The 20,875-nt window shown below is 44.9% G+C and overlaps 1 protein-coding gene across 2 annotated transcripts in view; it reads left to right on the forward strand.

The window, feature by feature from the left end:
- The window catches only part of LOC112238411 (slit homolog 3 protein), a 442,088-nt gene that overhangs the window by 344,629 nt on the left and 76,584 nt on the right, over positions 1-20,875 (forward strand). For both annotated transcript variants that reach the window (XM_042325880.1, XM_042325879.1), the window contains 5 exons: positions 4,915-5,047; positions 16,585-16,653; positions 16,940-17,011; positions 17,180-17,251; positions 18,323-18,394. In XM_042325880.1, the coding sequence (XP_042181814.1) occupies positions 4,915-5,047; positions 16,585-16,653; positions 16,940-17,011; positions 17,180-17,251; positions 18,323-18,394 (418 nt within the window). The remainder of the gene's footprint in view (positions 1-4,914; positions 5,048-16,584; positions 16,654-16,939; positions 17,012-17,179; positions 17,252-18,322; positions 18,395-20,875) is intronic.

Below are 20,875 nucleotides of genomic sequence, written 5' to 3' on the forward strand. Positions count from 1 at the left end.
CTCTCTCTCTCTCTCTCTCTCACACAGTGGGCCTCTTGTCAAATGTACTCTTAAGGACTGTAGGGATTAGCTCCAAAAATCTTCTCATATAATCAATTCACTTGTGAGTTGTAATAATTTGGTACATTCTATATAAGTCCCAGACAGCCAAGTTATACAGTAGATATAGAGTTTCACTAGAGGAGCTACACTAGCTTCATTTGTTCGGCTACAGTGGCTTCAGAAAATATTCATACCCCTTGAATTATTCTACATTTTGTTGTGTTACAGACTGAATTCAAAATTGATTAAGCATTTTTTTTCTCTCACCAATCTACACACACAATACCCCATAGTGACAATGTGAAAACATGTTTTTAGAAATGTGTACACATTTATTGAAAATGAAATACAGAAATATCTAATTTACATAAGTATTCACACCCCTGAGTCAATACATGTACAATCACCTTCGGCAGCGATATCAGCTAAGAGTCTTTCTGGGTTAGTCTCTAAGAGCTTTGAACACCTGGATTGTAAAATATTTGGCAATTATTCTTTAAAAAAATATTCAAGCTCTGTCAAATTGGTTGTTGATCATTGCTAGACAACCATTTTCGAGTCTTGCTATAGATTTTCAAGCAGATTTAAGTGAAAACTGGACACTCCGGAAAATTCACTGTCTTCTTGGGAAGCAACTCCAGTGTAGATTTGTCCTTGTGATTTAGGTTATTGTCCTGCTGAAAGGTGAATTCATTTCCCGGTGGCTGGTGGGAAGCAGACTGAACCAAAATCCTCTAGGATTTTAGCTCCGTTCCGTACATTTTTCATCCTGAAAAGCTCCCAGTCCTTAATGATTACAAGCATACCTATAACATGATGTAGCCACCTCTATGCAAATATGGAGAGTGGTACTCAGTAATGTGTTGTATTGGATTTTCCCCAAACATAATACTTTGTATTCAGAACAAAATGTTAATTACGTTGCCACATGTTTTGCAGTATTACCTCAATGCCTTGTAAACAGGATGCATGTTTTGGAATATTTATATTCTGTACAGACTTCCTTCTTTTCAATCTGTCAGTTAGGTTAGTATTGTCAGGGTTAGGTTGGTTACTTTCTAAATGTAATCTGTTACAGTTACTAGTTACTGTACCTGTCCAAAATTGTAATCAGTAACATAACTTTTGGAATACTTAAACTCAGTATTGTAATTTCAGTATTGTAAAGAGGCACAAGGTTTAGCTGGCACAGCCACAGTCATGAAATCTGATTTTAAACTTAACCCTAACCTTAACCACACTGCTAACCCTAGTGCTTAACCTTAACCTTAAATTAAGACCAAAAAGCACATTTTTGTTTTCAGAACTTCTTTTTACAATATAGCACATTTTGACTTTGCAGCTGGTCCATCTAGTGGAAATCACTCAGTTCTGCCTCAAGGACAAGACTCTTCCCAAAAAACGTCAACCTGCTTAAGAGGCATTAGAAGAAGACAAAAATGTATATTACCAATTGCAGGACAAATCAATGTTAGTGTTTACATAGCTGCCCATAAATGTTTGTAGCATTTCACTTTATAAGTTATAGGTCATGTAGGCTTCTTCTAACCCATTGCTTTATACTACAGATGATTAGGCTATAATAAAAAAATATTTTAAAAATAACCATATCAGATTTTCAATCATTCCAATTACCCCTCGATCTTCAAAAATAGGACTTGGAAATATACATTAGCCAAATTGCTTAACCTGAGCATAACACCAAAACGAAGGACTAATTAGCCTACACTGTTGTTTATGATTGTGTTGTCATGGAGGACTGATTGGGCTCATGGCTTCGAGTTGAAAAGGAAATGCTGCTCTTATGGAACTGCATGCTTTGAAAACTACCGAGATTTGTTATTTGCAAATGTATGCCATATGATGCATTTTCTATAGGCTTATTGTTGACATTTTTGTTTGTGACACTTTGATATCTTGATCATTAGCAGCTGTTTAAGTCTATCAAAAGTGTGCGAGTTTGAGCAAGTCTGTTATGCCCATGGAATTTTTGGGGAATCAGTATGAATTAAATGGAGCAATAAAAGCCACATTCCTGGTCTTCTTAAATGAAACTAGTTGTTGACAGTATGGAGCACAATACCACAGGGGAGTTTAGAAGGGAGGAATTCAAACTTTTATTCCATACGCTGGGATCAGCACTATCCAGCTGTTGCAAGAGCGCATTTTTCACTAGCTGTCCACTGGGGGTGTATTCATTACGTTGATTCTGTTGCAAAACGTTTCTTAAACTGAAGCAAATGGAACAAAACAGGGAGGGACCTACCTCTAGTTTTGCTCTGTTTGCTTCCGTTTGGTTCTTAAATGGTAAACGGTTTCCATAATGAATACGTCCCTGGTTTTAAAAACAATGATTGATAGGAAGCTTAAACTTCTTCAATTCAACCATCATTGGGTTAAAATACACATATACATTTTTATATTTATTGGAAAGGAGCATCAAGTTCATCACCCTGTACTTTCACCACCCTGTGAAGTTCATCACCCTGTACTTTCACCACCCTGTGAAGTTCATCATAACTTCTTTCATCTGTAGCCTAATAAACTGCATGCTCTCCCAACGAGTCATACTGGGAAAACCACACAGCATGTCATCACGTAACTCCAAGTTTACTTTGATATTAAATCAATATTTGCACATAAAATCGTTTCCACCTACATTTCCCGCATAATACATTTTACCAACACAAAAAGATCCTAGCGTGTCTAGCGGATTTTGTTTTGTCAACATTTGGGAAGTTTCACTCAGGCCTATCGTCATGAATTTTTTTTCCCGATGTACCTTAAACATTTTTGGATAGAATCCCTGTTAGAGAGAAAACAGAAAGGAGACAAATCATGTTTTCTCCTTTCACAGCCATTAAACAAACTGTTTTTTAGTCCCCATTGGTGTCATGGTGAAATCACTGAGCGGTTTCCTTCTTTCCTTCCTCCGGCAACTAAGTTAGGGAGGACGCCTGTATCTTTGTAGTGACTGGGTGTATTGATACACCATCCAAAGTGTAATTAATAACTTCACCATGCTCAAAGGGATATTCAATGTCTGATTATTATTTTTTTCCCCATCTACCAATAGGTGCCCTTCTTTCGAAGCATTGGAAAACCTCACTGATCTTTATGGTTGAAACTGTGTTTCAAAATCACTTCTCGACTGAGGGACTTTACAGATAAATTTATGTGTCGCGTATAGAGATGAGTTAGTCATTCAAAAATCATGTTAAACACTATTATTGCACATAGAGTGAGTCCATGCAACTTATTATGTGACTGGTTAAGCACATGTTTACAAAGGGGTTGAATACTTATTGACTCAAGACATTTCAGCCTTTCATTTTTTATTATTTTGTAAACATTGCCAAAATCATAATTCCACTTTGACATTATGGGGTATTGTGTGTAGGCCAGGGACACAAAATCTCAAATGTAATCCATTTTAAATTCTGGCTGTAACACAACAACATGTGGAAAAAGTCAAGGGGTATGAATACTTTCTGAAGGCCCTGTATCTGTAGCTGGAAGCCATAGGTGGTGTTTCATTTAGCCCTCAATGCTACATGCTAAGTAGGAGGGAGCAGGAGGAGGATTTAGGGCACTCTGTATCCCTCCACCTCAAGGTCCACATTGATGCAGCTACAATGACACTCACTGACGTCCTGTTTTTAGACTGTTTTATGTCTTCATTAGTGGGAGATTTGAGGTCCCCCAATCAACAAGTCAGCATTTCGGCTCCCTCCCTCCATCCAGCCCCTAGTCCTCTACAGACAGGCTGCATCAGCCAAGCCAGACCCTGTCCCAGACCCAACCAGTGCTGTGGGTTATTGTTGAGCAGACTTCAGACGTCGTTACCTTCCATTAATGTCTTGATTCCCTGTTTCTTTTTCACCTGGGGTGTAATTCAAGCCTTTACAGATATCATCTCTCAGGCCTTAGATTAAAGCTGCTTGGGGGGTGGAGGGAGGGAGCAAAGGAAGGAGGGAAATGCAGGAAGACTCAGGCCAAGAGCAATATTATGTGCCAGATCTCCTGTTTTTTTGTAATATTGGTATTATTTTATTTAACCCTTATTTAACCAGGCAAGTCAGTTAAGAACAAATTCTTATTTACAATGACGGCCTAACCCTTGCCACACCCTAACCCGGACTACGCTGGGCCAATTGTGCGCCGCCCTATGGGACTCCCAATCACGTCCAGTTGTGATACAGCCTGGAATCAAACCGCTGCACCACTCGGTAGCCCCAAAAAAGGTCCTCCCACTAGGCAGGCAACTGGCTGAGAGATTTAGGATATGGTGGTGCAATTATCAGATTCTCGATCAACTTAGGGCTTCATTTATAGAGTTCCACTTTCAAAGGGGCAAGTTCTGGCACTGTTGCCAGGTTGTGAAATGTCTATCATGAACTATTTTGTACACTCCCCTCCTTAGCTTCTCCTCTAATGTGAGTGGAATGTGATGTAATTTACAATCATATTTCATCACTTCCTTCCTTCCTTCCTTCCTTCCTTCCTTCCTTCCTTCCTTCCTTCCTTCCTTCCTTCCTTCCTTCCTTCCTTCCTTCCTTCCTTCCTTCCTTCCTTCCTTCCTTCCTTGATTCCTTCCTTCCTTCCCTCTCTCTCCCCCTCTATCCAATCTCTGTCTTTCCCTCCCTTTCTTTCTCCCCCTCTATTCCCTCTCTATCTCCCTTCCCTCCCTCTCTCTCCCTTTCTCTCTTCCCCTCTATCTCTCCCTTCCTTCCCTCCCTCTCTATCCTCTCTATCCTCTCTCTCTCTCTCTTTCTCTCTCCCTTTCTCTCTCCCCCTCTCCCCCTCTTTCTCTCTCTCTCTCTCTCACTCTCTCCCCCCCCTCTCTCGTTATTTCTTCCTCTCTCTCTGCAGGCACTGAGAAGAATGTATGTTTTCCAGTGTCAAGCTGCCCAGAGTCATGCACATGCTCAGACACAATTGTGCGCTGCAGTAACCGGGGGCTACGCATTCTGCCCAAGGGCATACCCAAGGACACCACCGAGCTGTGAGTCACCCACACACACACACACACACACACACACACACACACACACACACACACACACACACACACACACACACACACACACACACACACACACACACACACACACACACACACACACACACACACACACACGTCCTCCGGCTAGCTAGTCTTGGTCTGTGCTCTTTGTTATTCAGAGTACTAGTCGTCATCAGCTGGGTGAGGCCAGGGTAAGGCTGGGTGAGGTTGGGGTAAGGCTGGGTGAGGTTGGGGTAAGGCTGGGTGAGGCCGGGGTGAGGCCGTGGTAAGGCAGGGTGAGGCCCATAGGGGTGGCAGGTAGCCTAGTGGTTAGAGCGTTGGGCCAGTAACTGAAAGATTGCTAGATCGAATCCCTGAGCTGACAAGGTAAAAAATCTGTTGTTCTGCTCCTGAACAAGGCAGTTAACCCACTGTTCCTAGACCATCATTGTAAATAAGAATTTGTTCTTAACTGACTTGCCTAGTTAAATAAAGGTTCAATTTTAAAAATAGCTCCATAGCTGAAGGTCAATGAGGCGTATCAGTGGGGTTTGTGCCGGGGATGTTCATCACCACCAAACAACCCAGTGGTCCAGGGAGACTGAGGTGGTACACTGAGAAACTTCTGCATTAACACCACACTGCCTGGGCACTTTACCATCAGAGAGAGAGAGAGAGATTTACAACATCTTTATTGGATCTGGGAACAATAAACACTCAAACAAAACCATGGTTACACATCAATTAAAAACACAACACTAAATCTTCCTCCACAACAACTTCTGTAGACCCCATATGCTCATAAACAGCCCAATGTTATTAACCAGTTTGTAATAGGAAAACTCAACCCTCAGTCTCACTGCCAACATCCCCTCCAACATGCCCACCACACCCACAGACCCCTGTCCCCGAATACTGTTCTTCCGCGTCTTCCAGATTGCTAATTTAGCTGCCCCTGATACAAAGTTAAGTAAGACAACTACAGCCCCACGACTAAACCTGGACTTTGGCCCAAATATAGACCGTTGGGAAGAGAAAACCTCTCCCAGAGTTGAGAAGCAACTAGTGATCAGGTCAATCATCCCCACCAACCTGGGACACTGTCAGAACAGATGTGCCATAGTATTATACTCAGCACAGAATGGACACCCCTCCCCAACAGTAGGGTCCAGGTGTTCCAGATGCATGTTGGTGGCTATAGCTCCATGTATTATCCTCCACTGGAGGTCAGCTGTCCTCTTATCAATATGCAGTTTATATAAAGACGTTGTGTGCCTCCTTTTGGGGAGGCACCTGGACCAAACACACCTGCCCACCTTGTCCATTTGAACCCTTCCAGGGAAGAAGCATGGGACACTTATACACATATTATGTACATGGCCTTCTTTCCCACCACCTTGAACTCCCCCAGCTCCGGGGTATGGAAGGAAAGCAGCATCCCCACGTCCTCCTCTAATGTCCCCGCCGCAGCACTAACCTTCAGAGCAGGGAACACATCATCCAGACCCTCCGTCCACCGATCAGAGTTGCAAGTATCAGTCACATACTGCCGATGAAGTACTGGCAAGAAATCGCAGACCTCAGCTACAACCTTCCTCAGTAGGCGAGATGATCAGATCCCTGCTCTTTCTCCCAGCTCCTCCAACGATCTGCTCCTACTCCGCATCAGATGACCCAGCTTGGTACACCCCACACCTAACAGGCATGAACGTAGGCTGGCTGAACCCAGAGCACAGGACTGTGTTATAAAAAAGCAGTGGTGTAAAGAACATAAGTAAAAAATACTTTAAAGTACTACTTAAGTCATTTTTTGGGGTATCTGTACTTTACTATTTATAGTTTTGACAACTTTTACTTTTACTTCACTACATTCCTAAAGAAAAGAATGTACTTTTTACTCCAGACATTTTGCCTGACACCCAAAAGTACTCGTTACATTTTGAATGCTTAGCAGGACAGAAAATGGTCCAATTCACACACTTATCAAGAAAACATCCCTGGTCATCCCTACTGCCTCTAGTCTGTCGGATTTACTAAACACATGCTTCGTTTGTAAATGATGTCTGAGTATTGGAGTGTTCCCCTGGCTATCCGTAAATTAAACAAAACAAGAAGATGATGCTGTCTGGTTTGCTTTATGTAAGGAATTTAAAATAATTTATACTTTTACTTCTACTTTTGATACTTAAGTATATTTTAGCAATTACATTTACTTTTGATACTTAAGTATATTTAAAACCAAAAACTTTTAGACTTTTACTCAAGTAGTATTTTAATGGAGTAATTTTCTGTTAAGTTATCTTTATCTTTACTCAGTTATGAAAATTGGGTGTTTATCCACCACTTTAAAAAGCCACATCCCTGGTGGCGTGCCTGCCTTACGGCACATATTGAAAACTCTCCAAGCCTGCATAACAGACTCATAGAAAGATATCAGGCCAGACAAGCCCCTCTAGCTTTAAGCGGAAAAGGTGCTTGGCTCAGCTTGCTCTCCTCATCAATATGTAGGCTGCATCGACCTAGCTACAACGTTCACTGTACAACAGTCTCTGGGCTGCTTGAACCTTCACTGTACAACAGTTTCTGTGCTGCTTGAACCTTCACTGTACAACAGTCTCTGGGCTGCTTGAACATTCACTGTACAACAGTCTCTGGGCTGCTTGAACCTTCACTGTACAACAGTCTCTGGGCTGCTTGAACATTCACTGTACAACAGTCTCTGTGCTGCTTGAACCTTCACTGTACAACAGTCTCTGGGCTGCTTGAACATTCACTGTACAACAGTCTCTGTGCTGTTTGAACATTCACTGTACAACAGTCTCTGGGCTGCTTGAATGTTCACTGTACAACAGTCTCTGGGCTGCTTGAACATTCACTGTACAACAGTCTCTGGGCTGCTTGAACCTTCACTGTACAACAGTCTCTGCTCTGCTTGAACATTCACTGTACAACAGCCTCTGGGCTGCTACAACCTTCACTGTACAACAGTCTCTGTGCTGCTTGAATCTTCACTGTACAACAGTCTCTGTGCTGCTTGAACCTTCACTGTACAACAGTCTCTGTGCTGCTTGAACCTTCACTGTACAACAGTCTCTGTGCTGCTTGAACCTTCACTGTACAACAGTCTCTGTGCTGCTTGAACCTTCACTGTACAATAGTCTCTGGGCTGCTTGAACATTCACTGTACAACAGTCTCTGTGCTGGTTGGTTATTACTGCATTGTCGGAACTAGAAGCACAAGCATTTCGCTACACTCGCATTAACATCTGCTAACCATGTGTATGTGACAAATAAATGTGATTTTGATTTGATTTGCTTTGCTTGAACCTTCACTGTACAACAGTCTCTGGGCTGCTACAACCTTCACTGTACAACAGTCTCTGGGCTGCTTGAACCTTCACTGTACAACAGTCTCTAGGCTGCTTGAACCTTCACTGTACAACAGTCTCTGGGCTGCTACAACCTTCACTGTACAACAGTCTCTGGGCTGCTTGAAGCCGGAAAGCCATGATCCTAGAAGAAATGTCCACCAAGCCTTGCCCACCCTCATGCAGCAGCAGGTACAGGGCTGCAGCGTTAATCCAATGTTGTCCAGACCAAAATAAATTGAAAAGGGTCCTCTGAAGCTGTTGTATCAGGCTGTAAAACCATTAGTCTGTGCTACAGGATAGAGGTGGCTAGGTTATTGGCACCAGCACCCTTCCCCTATAAGCCAGCTGGGGTAGCACCCATTTCCACCTAGACAATCTGGCACACACCTTCTCCACTACACCCTCCCAGATCTTTTTTTGAAAGACAACGGAGCCTAGAAAAAAAAACAATGTCTTCGATCCAATCTAATAAAATAATAAAACTGTCAGGTCATCTGCATACTCAGACAGTGCTGTCATAGGATCCTTCGTAACCCCTGGCTCAGAGAAATCAGTAAGCCTCGCTCTTAAAAAACAGAGCATTGGTTCAATTGGGTATCCCTGCCTAATACCCCTATGGATGGGGATGGGGCAGCTCAAACCACCCTCCACTTTCACCATACATGAGGCCCCAGTATACAGTAAACACATCCAAGAAAAAAACCTCATCCCCAAACCCAAAGGCTTTCATTGTTTTGAACAAGTGCTGGTGGTCCACACGATCAAAGCCTTCTCCTGATCCAAAGAACGTAAACCCACATTCACATCAGACAGTTTACAAATGTCTAAAACATCTCTTATCAGAAACAAGTTATCAACAATTGAGCGGTCAGGTAAACAATAAGACTGGTCCTTGTGGACCAAAAGCCCCAGATATTATTTCAACCTGTTTGAGAGACACTTAGATATAATTTTATATTCTGCCCAATTGAGGAATTCCATGTAACAACTGTTCAGCAAACAGAGGATCACAATCCTCCGCCTTATAGAGGGCAGAGTAGAAATCCACGGCATGTTGGCGCACCTCTCCGTCATCCGTGGTCACCTTCCCATCAGGGAGACGATGGTAGACCATCTGTTTACGCTGCAATGTCGACTGCCCTGGGTAGCGCTTGGAGCATCCATATCCTTGAAGGTAGCAAAGCTACACCTAATCAAGGCACCCTTCACTCTTTCATGTAAAAACAGACTCAGTTCATTTCTCTTGTCCTGTAAGTTCATGACTAGTCTGTGGTCATTTTGAGTGAGCAACTTAAATTCCATAGATTTGATGTCCTCTTCAAGGGCCCTGATAGTCTCTTAACTCTTAAACTTCAATACTAGACAGAGCAGTATACTGTTGACAAAACAGATGTATTTGGGCTTTCCCAACCTCCCCCCATTGTCTCAAGGACTCCATTTAATAACCCTCCATTTGTCCCAAAACAACAAAAACATTTCACAAAACATGGCGACATGTAATAACTTAACATTAAAATACCAATAAGGTGACAACCTTTGTGGACAGGACAGGTGAATATCAACAGTAACAATATGGAAAAACCCACAGGAGTACTGTCACACCTTCCAACCCTACAACAGTAGTGATCAGATACAAACAACCTGTCTAACCTTCCAACCCTACTACAGTAGTGATCAGATACATACAACCTGTCTAACCTTCCAACCCTACTACAGTAGTGATCAGATACATACAACCTGTCTAACCTTCCAACCCTACTACAGTAGTGATCAGATACATACAACCTGTCTAACCTTCCAACAGTAGTGATCAGATACATACAACCTGTCTAACCTTCCAACCCTACTACAGTAGTGATCAGATACATACAACCTGTCTAACCTTCCACCCCTACTACAGTAGTGATCAGATACATACAACCTGTCTAACCTTCCAACCCTACTACAGTAGTGAGCAGATACATACAACCTGTCTAACCTTCCAACCCTACTACAGTAGTGATCAGATACATACAACCTGTCTAACCTTACAACCCTACTACAGTAGTGATCAGATACATACAACCTGTCTAACCTTACAACCCTACTACAGTAGTGATCAGATACATACAACCTGTCTAACCTTCCAACCCTACTACAGTAGTGATCAGATACATACAACCTGTCTAACCTTCCAACCCTACTACAGTAGTGATCAGATACATACAACCTGTCTAACCTTCCAACCCTACTACAGTAGTGATCAGATACATACAACCTGTCTAACCTTCCAAATCAGATCAAATCAAATCAAATTTTATTTGTCACATACACATGGTTAGCAGATGTTAATGCGAGTGTAGCGAAATGCTTGTGCTTCTAGTTCCGACAATGCAGTAATAACCAACAAGTAATCTAACTAACAATTCCAAAACTACTGTCTTATACACAGTGTAAGGGGATAAAGAATATGTACATAAGGATATATGAATGAGTGATGGTACAGAGCAGCATAGGCAAGATACAGTAGATGGTATCGAGTACAGTATATACATATGAGATATGTATGTAAACAAAGTGGCATAGTTAAAGTGGCTAGTGATACATGTATTACATAAGGATGCAGTCGATGATATAGAGTACAGTATATACGTATGCATATGAGATGAATAATGTAGGGTAAGTAACATTATATAAGGTAGCATTGTTTAAAGTGGCTAGTGATATATTTACATCATTTCCCATCAATTCCCATTATTAAAGTGGCTGGAGTTGAGTCAGTGTCAGTGTCAGTGTGTTGGCAGCAGCCACTCAATGTTAGTGGTGGCTGTTTAACAGTCTGATGGCCTTGAGATAGAAGCTGTTTTTCAGTCTCTCGGTCCCAGCTTTGATGCACCTGTACTGACCTCGCCTTCTGGATGATAGCGGGGTGAACAGGCAGTGGCTCGGGTGGTTGATGTCCTTGATGATCTTTATGGCCTTCCTGTAACATTGGGTGGTGTAGGTGTCCTGGAGGGCAGGTAGTTTGCCCCCGGTGATGCGTTGTGCAGACCTCACTACCCTCTGGAGAGCCTTACGGTTGAGGGCGGTGCAGTTGCCATACCAGGCGGTGATACAGCCCGCCAGGATGCTCTCGATTGTGCATCTGTAGAAGTTTGTGAGTGCTTTTGGTGACAAGCCAAATTTCTTCAGCCTCCTGAGGTTGAAGAGGCGCTGCTGCGCCTTCTTCACGATGCTGTCTGTGTGAGTGGACCAATTCAGTTTGTCTGTGATGTGTATGCCGAGGAACTTAAAACTTGCTACCCTCTCCACTACTGTTCCATCGATGTGGATAGGGGGTGTTCCCTCTGCTGTTTCCTGAAGTCCACAATCATCTCCTTAGTTTTGTTGATGTTGAGTGTGAGGTTATTTTCCTGACACCACACTCCGAGGGCCCTCACCTCCGCCCTGTAGGCCGTCTCATCGTTGTTGGTAATCAAGCCTACCACTGTTGTGTCGTCCGCAAACTTGATGATTGAGTTGGAGGCGTGCGTGGCCACGCAGTCGTGGGTGAACAGGGAGTACAGGAGAGGGCTCAGAACGCACCCTTGTGGGGCCCCAGTGTTGAGGATCAGCGGGGAGGAGATGTTGTTGCCTACCCTCACCACCTGGGGCGGCCCGTCAGGAAGTCCAGTACCCAGTTGCACAGGGCAGGGTCGAGACCCAGGGTCTCGAGCTTGATGACGAGCTTGGAGGGTACTATGGTGTTGAATGCCGAGCTGTAGTCGATGAACAGCATTCTCACATAGGTATTCCTCTTGTCCAGATGGGTTAGGGCAGTGTGCAGTGTGGTTGAGATTGCATCGTCTGTGGACCTATTTGGGCGGTAAGCAAATTGGAGTGGGTCTAGGGTGTCAGGTAGGGTGGAGGTGATATGGTCCTTGACTAGTCTCTCAAAGCACTTCATGATGACGGAAGTGAGTGCTACGGGGCGGTAGTCGTTTAGCTCAGTTACCTTAGCTTTCTTGGGAACAGGAACAATGGTGGCCCTCTTGAAGCATGTGGGAACAGCAGACTGGTATAGGGATTGATTGAATATGTCCGTAAACACACCGGCCAGCTGGTCTGCGCATGCTCTGAGGGCGCGGCTGGGGATGCCATCTGGGCCTGCAGCCTTGCGAGGGTTAACACGTTTAAATGTCTTACTCACCTCGGCTGCAGTGAAGGAGAGACCGCATGTTTTCGTTGCAGGCCGTGTCAGTTGTATTGTCCTCAAAGCGGGCAAAAAAGTTATTTAGTCTGCCCGGGAGCAAGACATCCTGGTCCGTGACTGGGCTGGATTTCTTCCTGTAGTCCGTGATTGACTGTAGACCCTGCCACCCTACTACAGTAGTGATTAGATACACATAACCTGTCTAACCTTCCAACCCTACTACAGTAGTGATTAGATACACATAACCTGTCTAACCTTCCAACCCTACTACAGTAGTGATCAGATACATACAACCTGTCTAACCTTCCAACCCTACTGGTTTGATTCCAGGCTAAATCCTCCGACTGTGATTGGGAGTCCCATAGGGCGGAGCACAATTGGCCCAGCGTCGTCCGGGTTTAGCCGGTGTAGGCCATAATTGTAAATAACAATTTGTTCTTAACTGACTTGCCTCGTTAAATAAAGGTTAAATAGATTATTTGTTGTTTTATTAATATTGAGAGAACCTACCCTTAGTACCTTCATATAGAAAAGGGAAGGAAAAACAGAAGAAACCACAGAGAAAACAGACAAAGAGAGAAAAGCACCCTATGAGGCATGATAATCATCATTGTTTAAATTGTATCTTAACCTTACCCCGTTTCCCACTACCTTTTGCTGCCATGACGGCAGTAGCAGAAACGCTTCTTCACACTCAACTGGTCTAACCCCACCATCTTCTGTAACACCACAGCTGACCTCACAAACTTATCAACATAAAAGAAGATCTCCCCTACTACCTGGGTGACTAGATCCACCTGAACCCCCTCCTGAACCCCATCACTCATAATGGACATCTCCTCTACTACCTGGGTGACTAGATCCACCTGAACCCCCTCCTGAACCCCATCACTCATAACGGACATCTCCTCTACTACCTGGGTGACTAGATCCACCTGAACCCCCTCCTGTACCCCATCACTCATAACGGACATCTCCTCTACTACCTGGGTGACTAGATCCACCTGAACCCCCTCCTGTACCCCATCACTCATAATGGACATCTCCTCTACTACCTGGGTGACTAGATCCACCTGAACCCCCTCCTGTACCCCATCACTCATAATTGTCTCCTCACCAGTCTGGGAAAATGGTTCCCCAGATCTGTCCTTACCTCCTACAACAATACGTTTCTGCTGCACATCAGAAACTATGTTCCCCTCCGGTACAAGCTGCAACTCAGTACCCTCAACTCAGTACCCTCAACTCAGGACCCTCAACTCAGTACCCTCAACTCAGTACCCTCAACTCAGTACCCTCAACTCAGTACCCTCAACACACACAACGTGTTCCTCAGCAACAGGTGCTTGTGGCTGCTCTACCACTGTCGGCCCACCTCTCCCTACATCAGTGGGCCCAGGCGTTACGAGGAACACCTGCGCCCCTCCCCTGCCTTCTCCCTTTTCGGGCAAACATGTCGCTTATGGCCAACATTCCTATACTCCAAACACTTTTGACTACCCATACTAGCATGAGTCTTATGCAGTCTGTTGTAAACAAACTCCAAAGTCTGCTCCGGTGAGTCCAAAACATAAACACCTGTCACAGAAACGTCATATCCTGTTTCAGAGCCAGGTGTTAGAAACGACATAACCTGTTTCAGAGCCGGGTGTTAGAAACGACATAACCTGTTTCAGAGCCGGGTGTTAGAAACGACATAACCTGTTTCAGAGAGGGGTGTTTGAAACGACATAACCTGTTTCAGAGCCGGGTGTTAGAAACGACATAACCTGTTTCAGAGAGGGGTGTTTGAAACGACATAACCTGTTTCAGAGCCGGGTGTTTGAAACGACATAACCTGTTTCAGAGCCGGGTGTTTGAAACGACATAACCTGTTTCAGAGCCGGGTGTTAGAAACGACATAACCTGTTTCAGAGCCGGGTGTTTGAAACGACATAACCTGTTTCAGAGCCGGGTGTTTGAAACGACATAACCTGTTTCAGAGCCGGGTGTTAGAAACGACATAACCTGTTTCAGAGCCGGGTGTTTGAAACGACATAACCTGTTTCAGAGCCGGGTGTTAGAAACGACATAACCTGTTTTAGAGCCGGGTGTTAGAAACTACATAACCTGTTTCAGAGCCGGGTGTTTGAAACGACATAACCTGTTTCAGAGCCAGGTGTTAGAAACGACATAACCTGTTTCAGAGCCGGGTGTTAGAAACGACATAACCTGTTTCAGAGAGGGGTGTTTGAAACGACATAACCTGTTTCAGAGCCGGGTGTTTGAAACGACATAACCTGTTTCAGAGCCGGGTGTTTGAAACGACATAACCTGTTTCAGAGCCGGGTGTTAGAAACGACATAACCTGTTTCAGAGAGGGGTGTTTGAAACGACATAACCTGTTTCAGAGCCGGGTGTTAGAAACGACATAACCTGTTTCAGAGAGGGGTGTTTGAAACGACATAACCTGTTTCAGAGCCGGGTGTTTGAAACGACATAACCTGTTTCAGAGCCGGGTGTTTGAAACGACATAACCTGTTTCAGAGCCGGGTGTTAGAAACGACATAACCTGTTTCAGAGCCGGGTGTTTGAAACGACATAACCTGTTTCAGAGCCGGGTGTTAGAAACGACATAACCTGTTTTAGAGCCGGGTGTTAGAAACTACATAACCTGTTTCAGAGCCGGGTGTTTGAAACGACATAACCTGTTTCAGAGCCAGGTGTTAGAAACGACATAACCTGTTTCAGAGCCGGGTGTTAGAAACGACATAACCTGTTTCAGAGAGGGGTGTTTGAAACCACATAACCTGTTTCAGAGCCGGGTGTTTGAAACGACATAACCTGTTTCAGAGCCGGGTGTTTGAAACGACATAACCTGTTTCAGAGCCGGGTGTTTGAAACGACATAACCTGTTTCAGAGCCGGGTGTTTGAAACGACATAACCTGTTTCAGAGCCGGGTGTTAGAAACGACATAACCTGTTTCAGAGCCGGGTGTTTGAAACGACATAACCTGTTTCAGAGCCGGGTGTTTGAAACGACATAACCTGTTTCAGAGCCGGGTGTTTGAAACGACATAACCTGTTTCAGAGCCGGGTGTTAGAAACGACATAACCTGTTTCAGAGCCGGGTGTTTGAAACGACATAACCTGTTTCAGAGACGGGTGTTTGTTCATCCCAGCGGGACAATTTGAATTAAACTTGCAAACTTCCCAAACCGCAATACCTCGCGCTCCGATACCTCGCGCTCCGATACCTCGCGCTCCGATACCTCGCGCTCCGATACCTCGCGCTCCGATACCTCGCGCTCCGATACCTCGCGCTCCAATACCTCCCGCTCCGATACCTCGCGCTCCAATACCTCGCGCTCCAATACCTCCCGCTCCAATACCTCGCGCTCCGATACCTCGCGCTCCGATACCTCGCGCTCCAATACCTCCCGCTCCAATAGCCCATTGGGAATAAAAGGCGGTACATTCGAAATCGTAACCCTTGTTGATGGAGAAAAAAGCTGCCTACCTTCTCTCTTACGGCGACCAGAAACTCCTCCACAGTGACAGTAGATTCAGTAACACACCTAAATCTGTGTTGAAGTGACAGGGACGGCGTCCCCATGTGGGTCGCCATCCCCACCAAAACCAGGGCATTTCCAACAGGAAATAAAATATACCTAATTCTACCACTGAAGAACCCTTAATCATGCATAGAACAAGGAAACCACAAAGAGAAGGAAACAAAAAGAAAATACAGGCGACCACTTGTACTCGCTCATACAATTCCCAGCATGCACCAACACTCCCAGCATGCAGAGACAGAGAGAGAGAGAGAGACAGAGAGAGAGGTAGAGAGAGGTAGAGAGAGGTAGTGAGAGAGAGAGAGAGGTAGAGAGAGAGAGAGGTAGAGAGAGAGAGGGGTAGAGAGGGGTAGAGAGAGAGAGAGGTAGAGAGAGAGAGGTAGAGAGAGAGAGAAGAGAGAAGAGAGAGATCTAATGTCTTCACCTTCCTCCTCATTTCAGATACCTGGAAGGAAACCACCTGACATCTGTTCCCAAAGAACTGTCCAGTCTGAAGCAGCTGTCTCTTGTGTATGTACTGTACCAGGTCTATCAGAGATACGATGTTAACGATGCCAAAGCATCTCCATTTTATTTACATATTTGAAGCAGAGGATATTTTATATTCTTTATTGAAACATAAAAACTGACCAGTTGTGTTCATGTCCTTCCTTGTTTAAAAAAAAAATGGTAAGTGGCTTTAGGTCCTTTGTAAATATATTATTATGCCAGACAGTTCACTATTGTCTCTGTTGACTTTGAAGGTGTTTGTCCCAGTAGTGATATTGTGTCCTGTTGTGTGTTTGGTATTACACAGCGACCTGAGCAACAACAGCATCAACACTGTGGCCTCCATGACCTTCAGCAACATGACTCAGCTCGCCACTCTGTGAGTTACCATGACAACAAGCCACGGCCTGCCTGCTGGCCGCACTGGACCGGTTGGACACAGTGACCAGCGGCCTCAGTCACGTTTATAGTCATAACACAGTCACACACACAGTGTTGTGTTCCCATCATTATAACTGTCTCCTCTCTGCTTTCATTTTAATCCCAGGATCCTGAGTTACAACCAGATTCGGTGCATCTCGCTAAACGCATTCTATGGGCTTAAATCTCTGCGTCTCTTGTAAGTGTTGCTCCTTCCTCTCCCTATGATACCCTCTCTTCCTCTCCTCTCTTCCTCTCCCTATAATACCCTCTTCCTCTCCTCTCTTCCTCTCCCTATGATACCCTCTCTTCCTCTCCTCTCTTCCTCTCCCTATAATACCCTCTCTTCCTCTCCTCTCTTCCTCTCCCTATGATACCCTCTCTTCCTCTCCCTATGATACCCTCTCTTCCTCTCCTCTCTTCCTCTCCCTATAATACCCTCTCTTCCTCTCCTCTCTTCCTCTCCCTATGATACCCTCTCTTCCTCTCCTCTCTTCCTCTCCCTATGATACCCTCTCTTCCTCTCCTCTCTTCCTCTTCTTTCCTTATTTCCTCTCTTCCTCTCTCCTCCCTCCTCTCCCCCATCTCCTCTCTCCCCCTCTCCCCCTCTCCATCCAGAGTGCTGTGTGATAAATGGGCCCTCCACCTCCCAGATTGCTTGTGATCCATCTTCCCTTCCACCCCTGACTCCAAAACAACTCCAAATAAATAAAACATAGAGAACAGAAGCTAAACGCTCTTTCTTCTTCTACTCTTCTTTCTCTGTTCAGATAAAATACTCCTTATTAACTTGGGCCAGGGGGTGACTGTTGAAACACAACAGACTGCAGATACGCCACAGGGTCTGGGCTAGGAAAACACCACAGGGCCAAGCAGTGTCTCTCTCTCTTATTCTCTGTCTCTGTCTCGCTGTCTCTCTTTATCTCTCTCTCTCTCTCTCTCTCTCTCTCACACACACACATTCTTTCACTCTCTCTCTGCCTCTGTCTCTCTCTTTCTCTCTCCCCTCTCCCTCGCTCTCTCTCTGAACAGTAAACATTAGACTCAGAAGTTCCAAAAGAATAAAAACATTACAAATGTCATATTATGTCTATATACAGTCTCCCTCTCTGAATGACATCTAATGGAATGTGAACCCAGAGAGGCAGATCACCACTGGGGTTAGTCACATGCTAAAGGCTGGAGACTAGGACGCTGCCTGGGGACCCTCTGCGTGTGGGGCAACAATCCCCCTATCCCTCACGCTCTCCTTGTTTACAATCTATTTCAGGACTCTCCACGGAAACGACCTTTCAACTATACCAGAGGGAACCTTCAACCACTTGACATCTCTGTCTCATCTGTGAGTGTGAAATTACTGTGAGGTCTTTCACAATAGTAATAATAAAGGCACACACACACACAATCTCTCTCACTCACACACCAACCCCCCACACACACACACAGACCCACTACTGCCGCAGAATGTAGAATCTGTTTTACTTGTTTGACTTCGTGAAACGTGAAGTGTCAGAAAACTCAACACGAGTAAAGAGCAGTGTTGTGCTGGGAGAGTAGGCCACACAGAACATCTTTGAGACAGAGAGTGAGAGGGTGAGAGAGAGAAATAGAGAGGGAGGCAGAGAGAGGGAGACGGAGAGAGAGGGGGGAGTGAGAAGGGGGATAGAGAGAGCGGGTGGAAGAGAGAGAGAGGGGGAGCGGAGGAGAGGGAAAGAGAGAGAGGCAGAGAGAGATTGTGAGTGAGAATGTGTGAGAGAGAGAGCGAGAGAGAGAGAGTGATAGAGGGAGAGAGAGAGAGAAGGTGAGAGAGAAATTGTGAGAGAGTGTGTGAGAGAGTGAGAGAAGGGGAGAGTGAGAGAGTGTGTGTGAGAGAGCGAGGGGGGCAGAGAGAGAGAGGGAGTGAGAGAGAGAAGGGGAGAGAGAGGGGCAGAGAGAGAGGCGGAAAGAGAGAGATGAGAGAGGGGGAGCGAGAGAGAGAGGGAGAGAGAAAGAAGGGGAGAGAGAGAGTGTGAGAGAGAGAGATGGCCAGAGAAAGGGGGAAAGAGATGAGAGAGGGGATGGGGAGCGAGAAGGAGAGAGTGGGAGAGAGATGGGGAGAGAGTGAGAGGGGGAGGGGATAGATAGAGAGAGTGAGAGAGAGAGAAGGGAGAGAGAGAGAGAGAGAGAGAGAGAGAGAGAGAGAGAGAGGGGGGGGAGGGGAGAGATAGAGTGGGAGAGAGAGGGAGAGAGAGATGGGGAGAGAGAGAGTGAGAGAGAGAGATGGGGGAGAGTGGGAGGGGAGAGATAGAGAGAGGGGGGAGGGAGAGAGAGGGAGAGAGAGGGGGGGGAGAGAGAGAGAGAGAGAGAGAGAGATGGGGAGAGAGTGGGAGGGGAGAGATAGAGAGAGAGGGGGAGGGAGAGAGGGAGGGAGAGAGAGAGAGTGAGATGGGGAGAGAGTGAGATGGGGAGAGAGAGAGGGGGAGGGAGAGAGAGAGGGAGGGAGAGAGTGGGAGGGTAGAGAGAAAGGGGAGGGAGAGAGAGGGAGGGAGAGAGAGAGTGGGAGGGTATAGAGAAAGGGGGAGGGAGAGAGAGGGAGTGAGAGGGTAGAGATAGAGGGAGAGAGAGGGAGGGAGAGAGAGGGAGGGAGAGAGTGGGAGGGTAGAGATAGAGAGAGAGGGGGAGGGAGAGAGAGGGAGGGAGAGAGAGGGGAGAGGGAGAGAACCAAAGAAATGCAACATCAGAAACAAAAAACAAAATATTTCTGAAAAATGATTTGATAATGAAAGTAAAACAATTAGAAAACACCTAAGACAAATGTCAAATGAAAAACATAAGCAACAAAACAACCCAAAGCTGCAAGATATGAAATCTTTGAAACTCTGAAACAGTATAAACATACACTGAAATACAATGTTAGCTCTCTGTGTACATCCAAGGGACAGCCATCCTGCTCTGTTCTGAGCCATGCAATTTTCCTAAGTTATTTTTTGTGGCACCTGACCACACAACTGAACAGTAGTCAAGGTATGACAAAACTAGGGCCTGTAGGACCTGCCTTGTTGATAGTGTTGTTAAGAAGGCAGAGCATCACTTTATTATAGACAGACTTCTCCCCATCTTAGCTACTATTGCATCAATATGTTTTGACCATGACAGTATACAATCTAAATCAAATCAAATCCAATTTTATTTGTCACATACACATGGTTAGCAGATGTTAATGCGAGTGTAGCGAAATGCTTGTGCTTCTAGTTCCGACAATGCAGTAATAACGAACAAGTAATCTAACTAACAATTCCAAAAAACTACTGTCTTATACACAGTGTAAGGGGATAAAGAATATGTACATAAGGATATATGAATGAGTGATGGTACAGAGCAGCATAGGCAAGATACAGTAGATGATATCGAGTACAGTATATACATATGAGATGAGTATGTAAACCAAGTGGCATAGTTAAAGTGGCTAGTGATACATGTATTACATAAGGATGCAGTCGATGATATAGAGTACAGTATATACGTATGCATATGAGATGAATAGTGTAGGGTAAGTAACATTATATAAGGTAGCATTGTTTAAAGTGGCTAGTGATATATTTACATCATTTCCCATCAATTCCCATTATTAAAGTGGCTGGAGTTGAGTCAGTGTCATTGACAGTGTGTTGGCAGCAGCCACTCTATGTTAGTGGTGGCTGTTTAACAGTCTGATGGCCTTGAGATAGAAGCTGTTTTTCAGTCTCTCGGTCCCAGCTTTGATGCACCTGTACTGACCTCGCCTTCTGGATGACAGCGGGGTGAACAGGTAGTGGCTCGGGTGGTTGATGTCCTTGATGATCTT

Source organism: Oncorhynchus tshawytscha, linkage group LG08, assembly GCF_018296145.1.
Source record: "Oncorhynchus tshawytscha isolate Ot180627B linkage group LG08, Otsh_v2.0, whole genome shotgun sequence".
NCBI classification, from domain to species: Eukaryota; Metazoa; Chordata; class Actinopteri; order Salmoniformes; family Salmonidae; genus Oncorhynchus; species Oncorhynchus tshawytscha.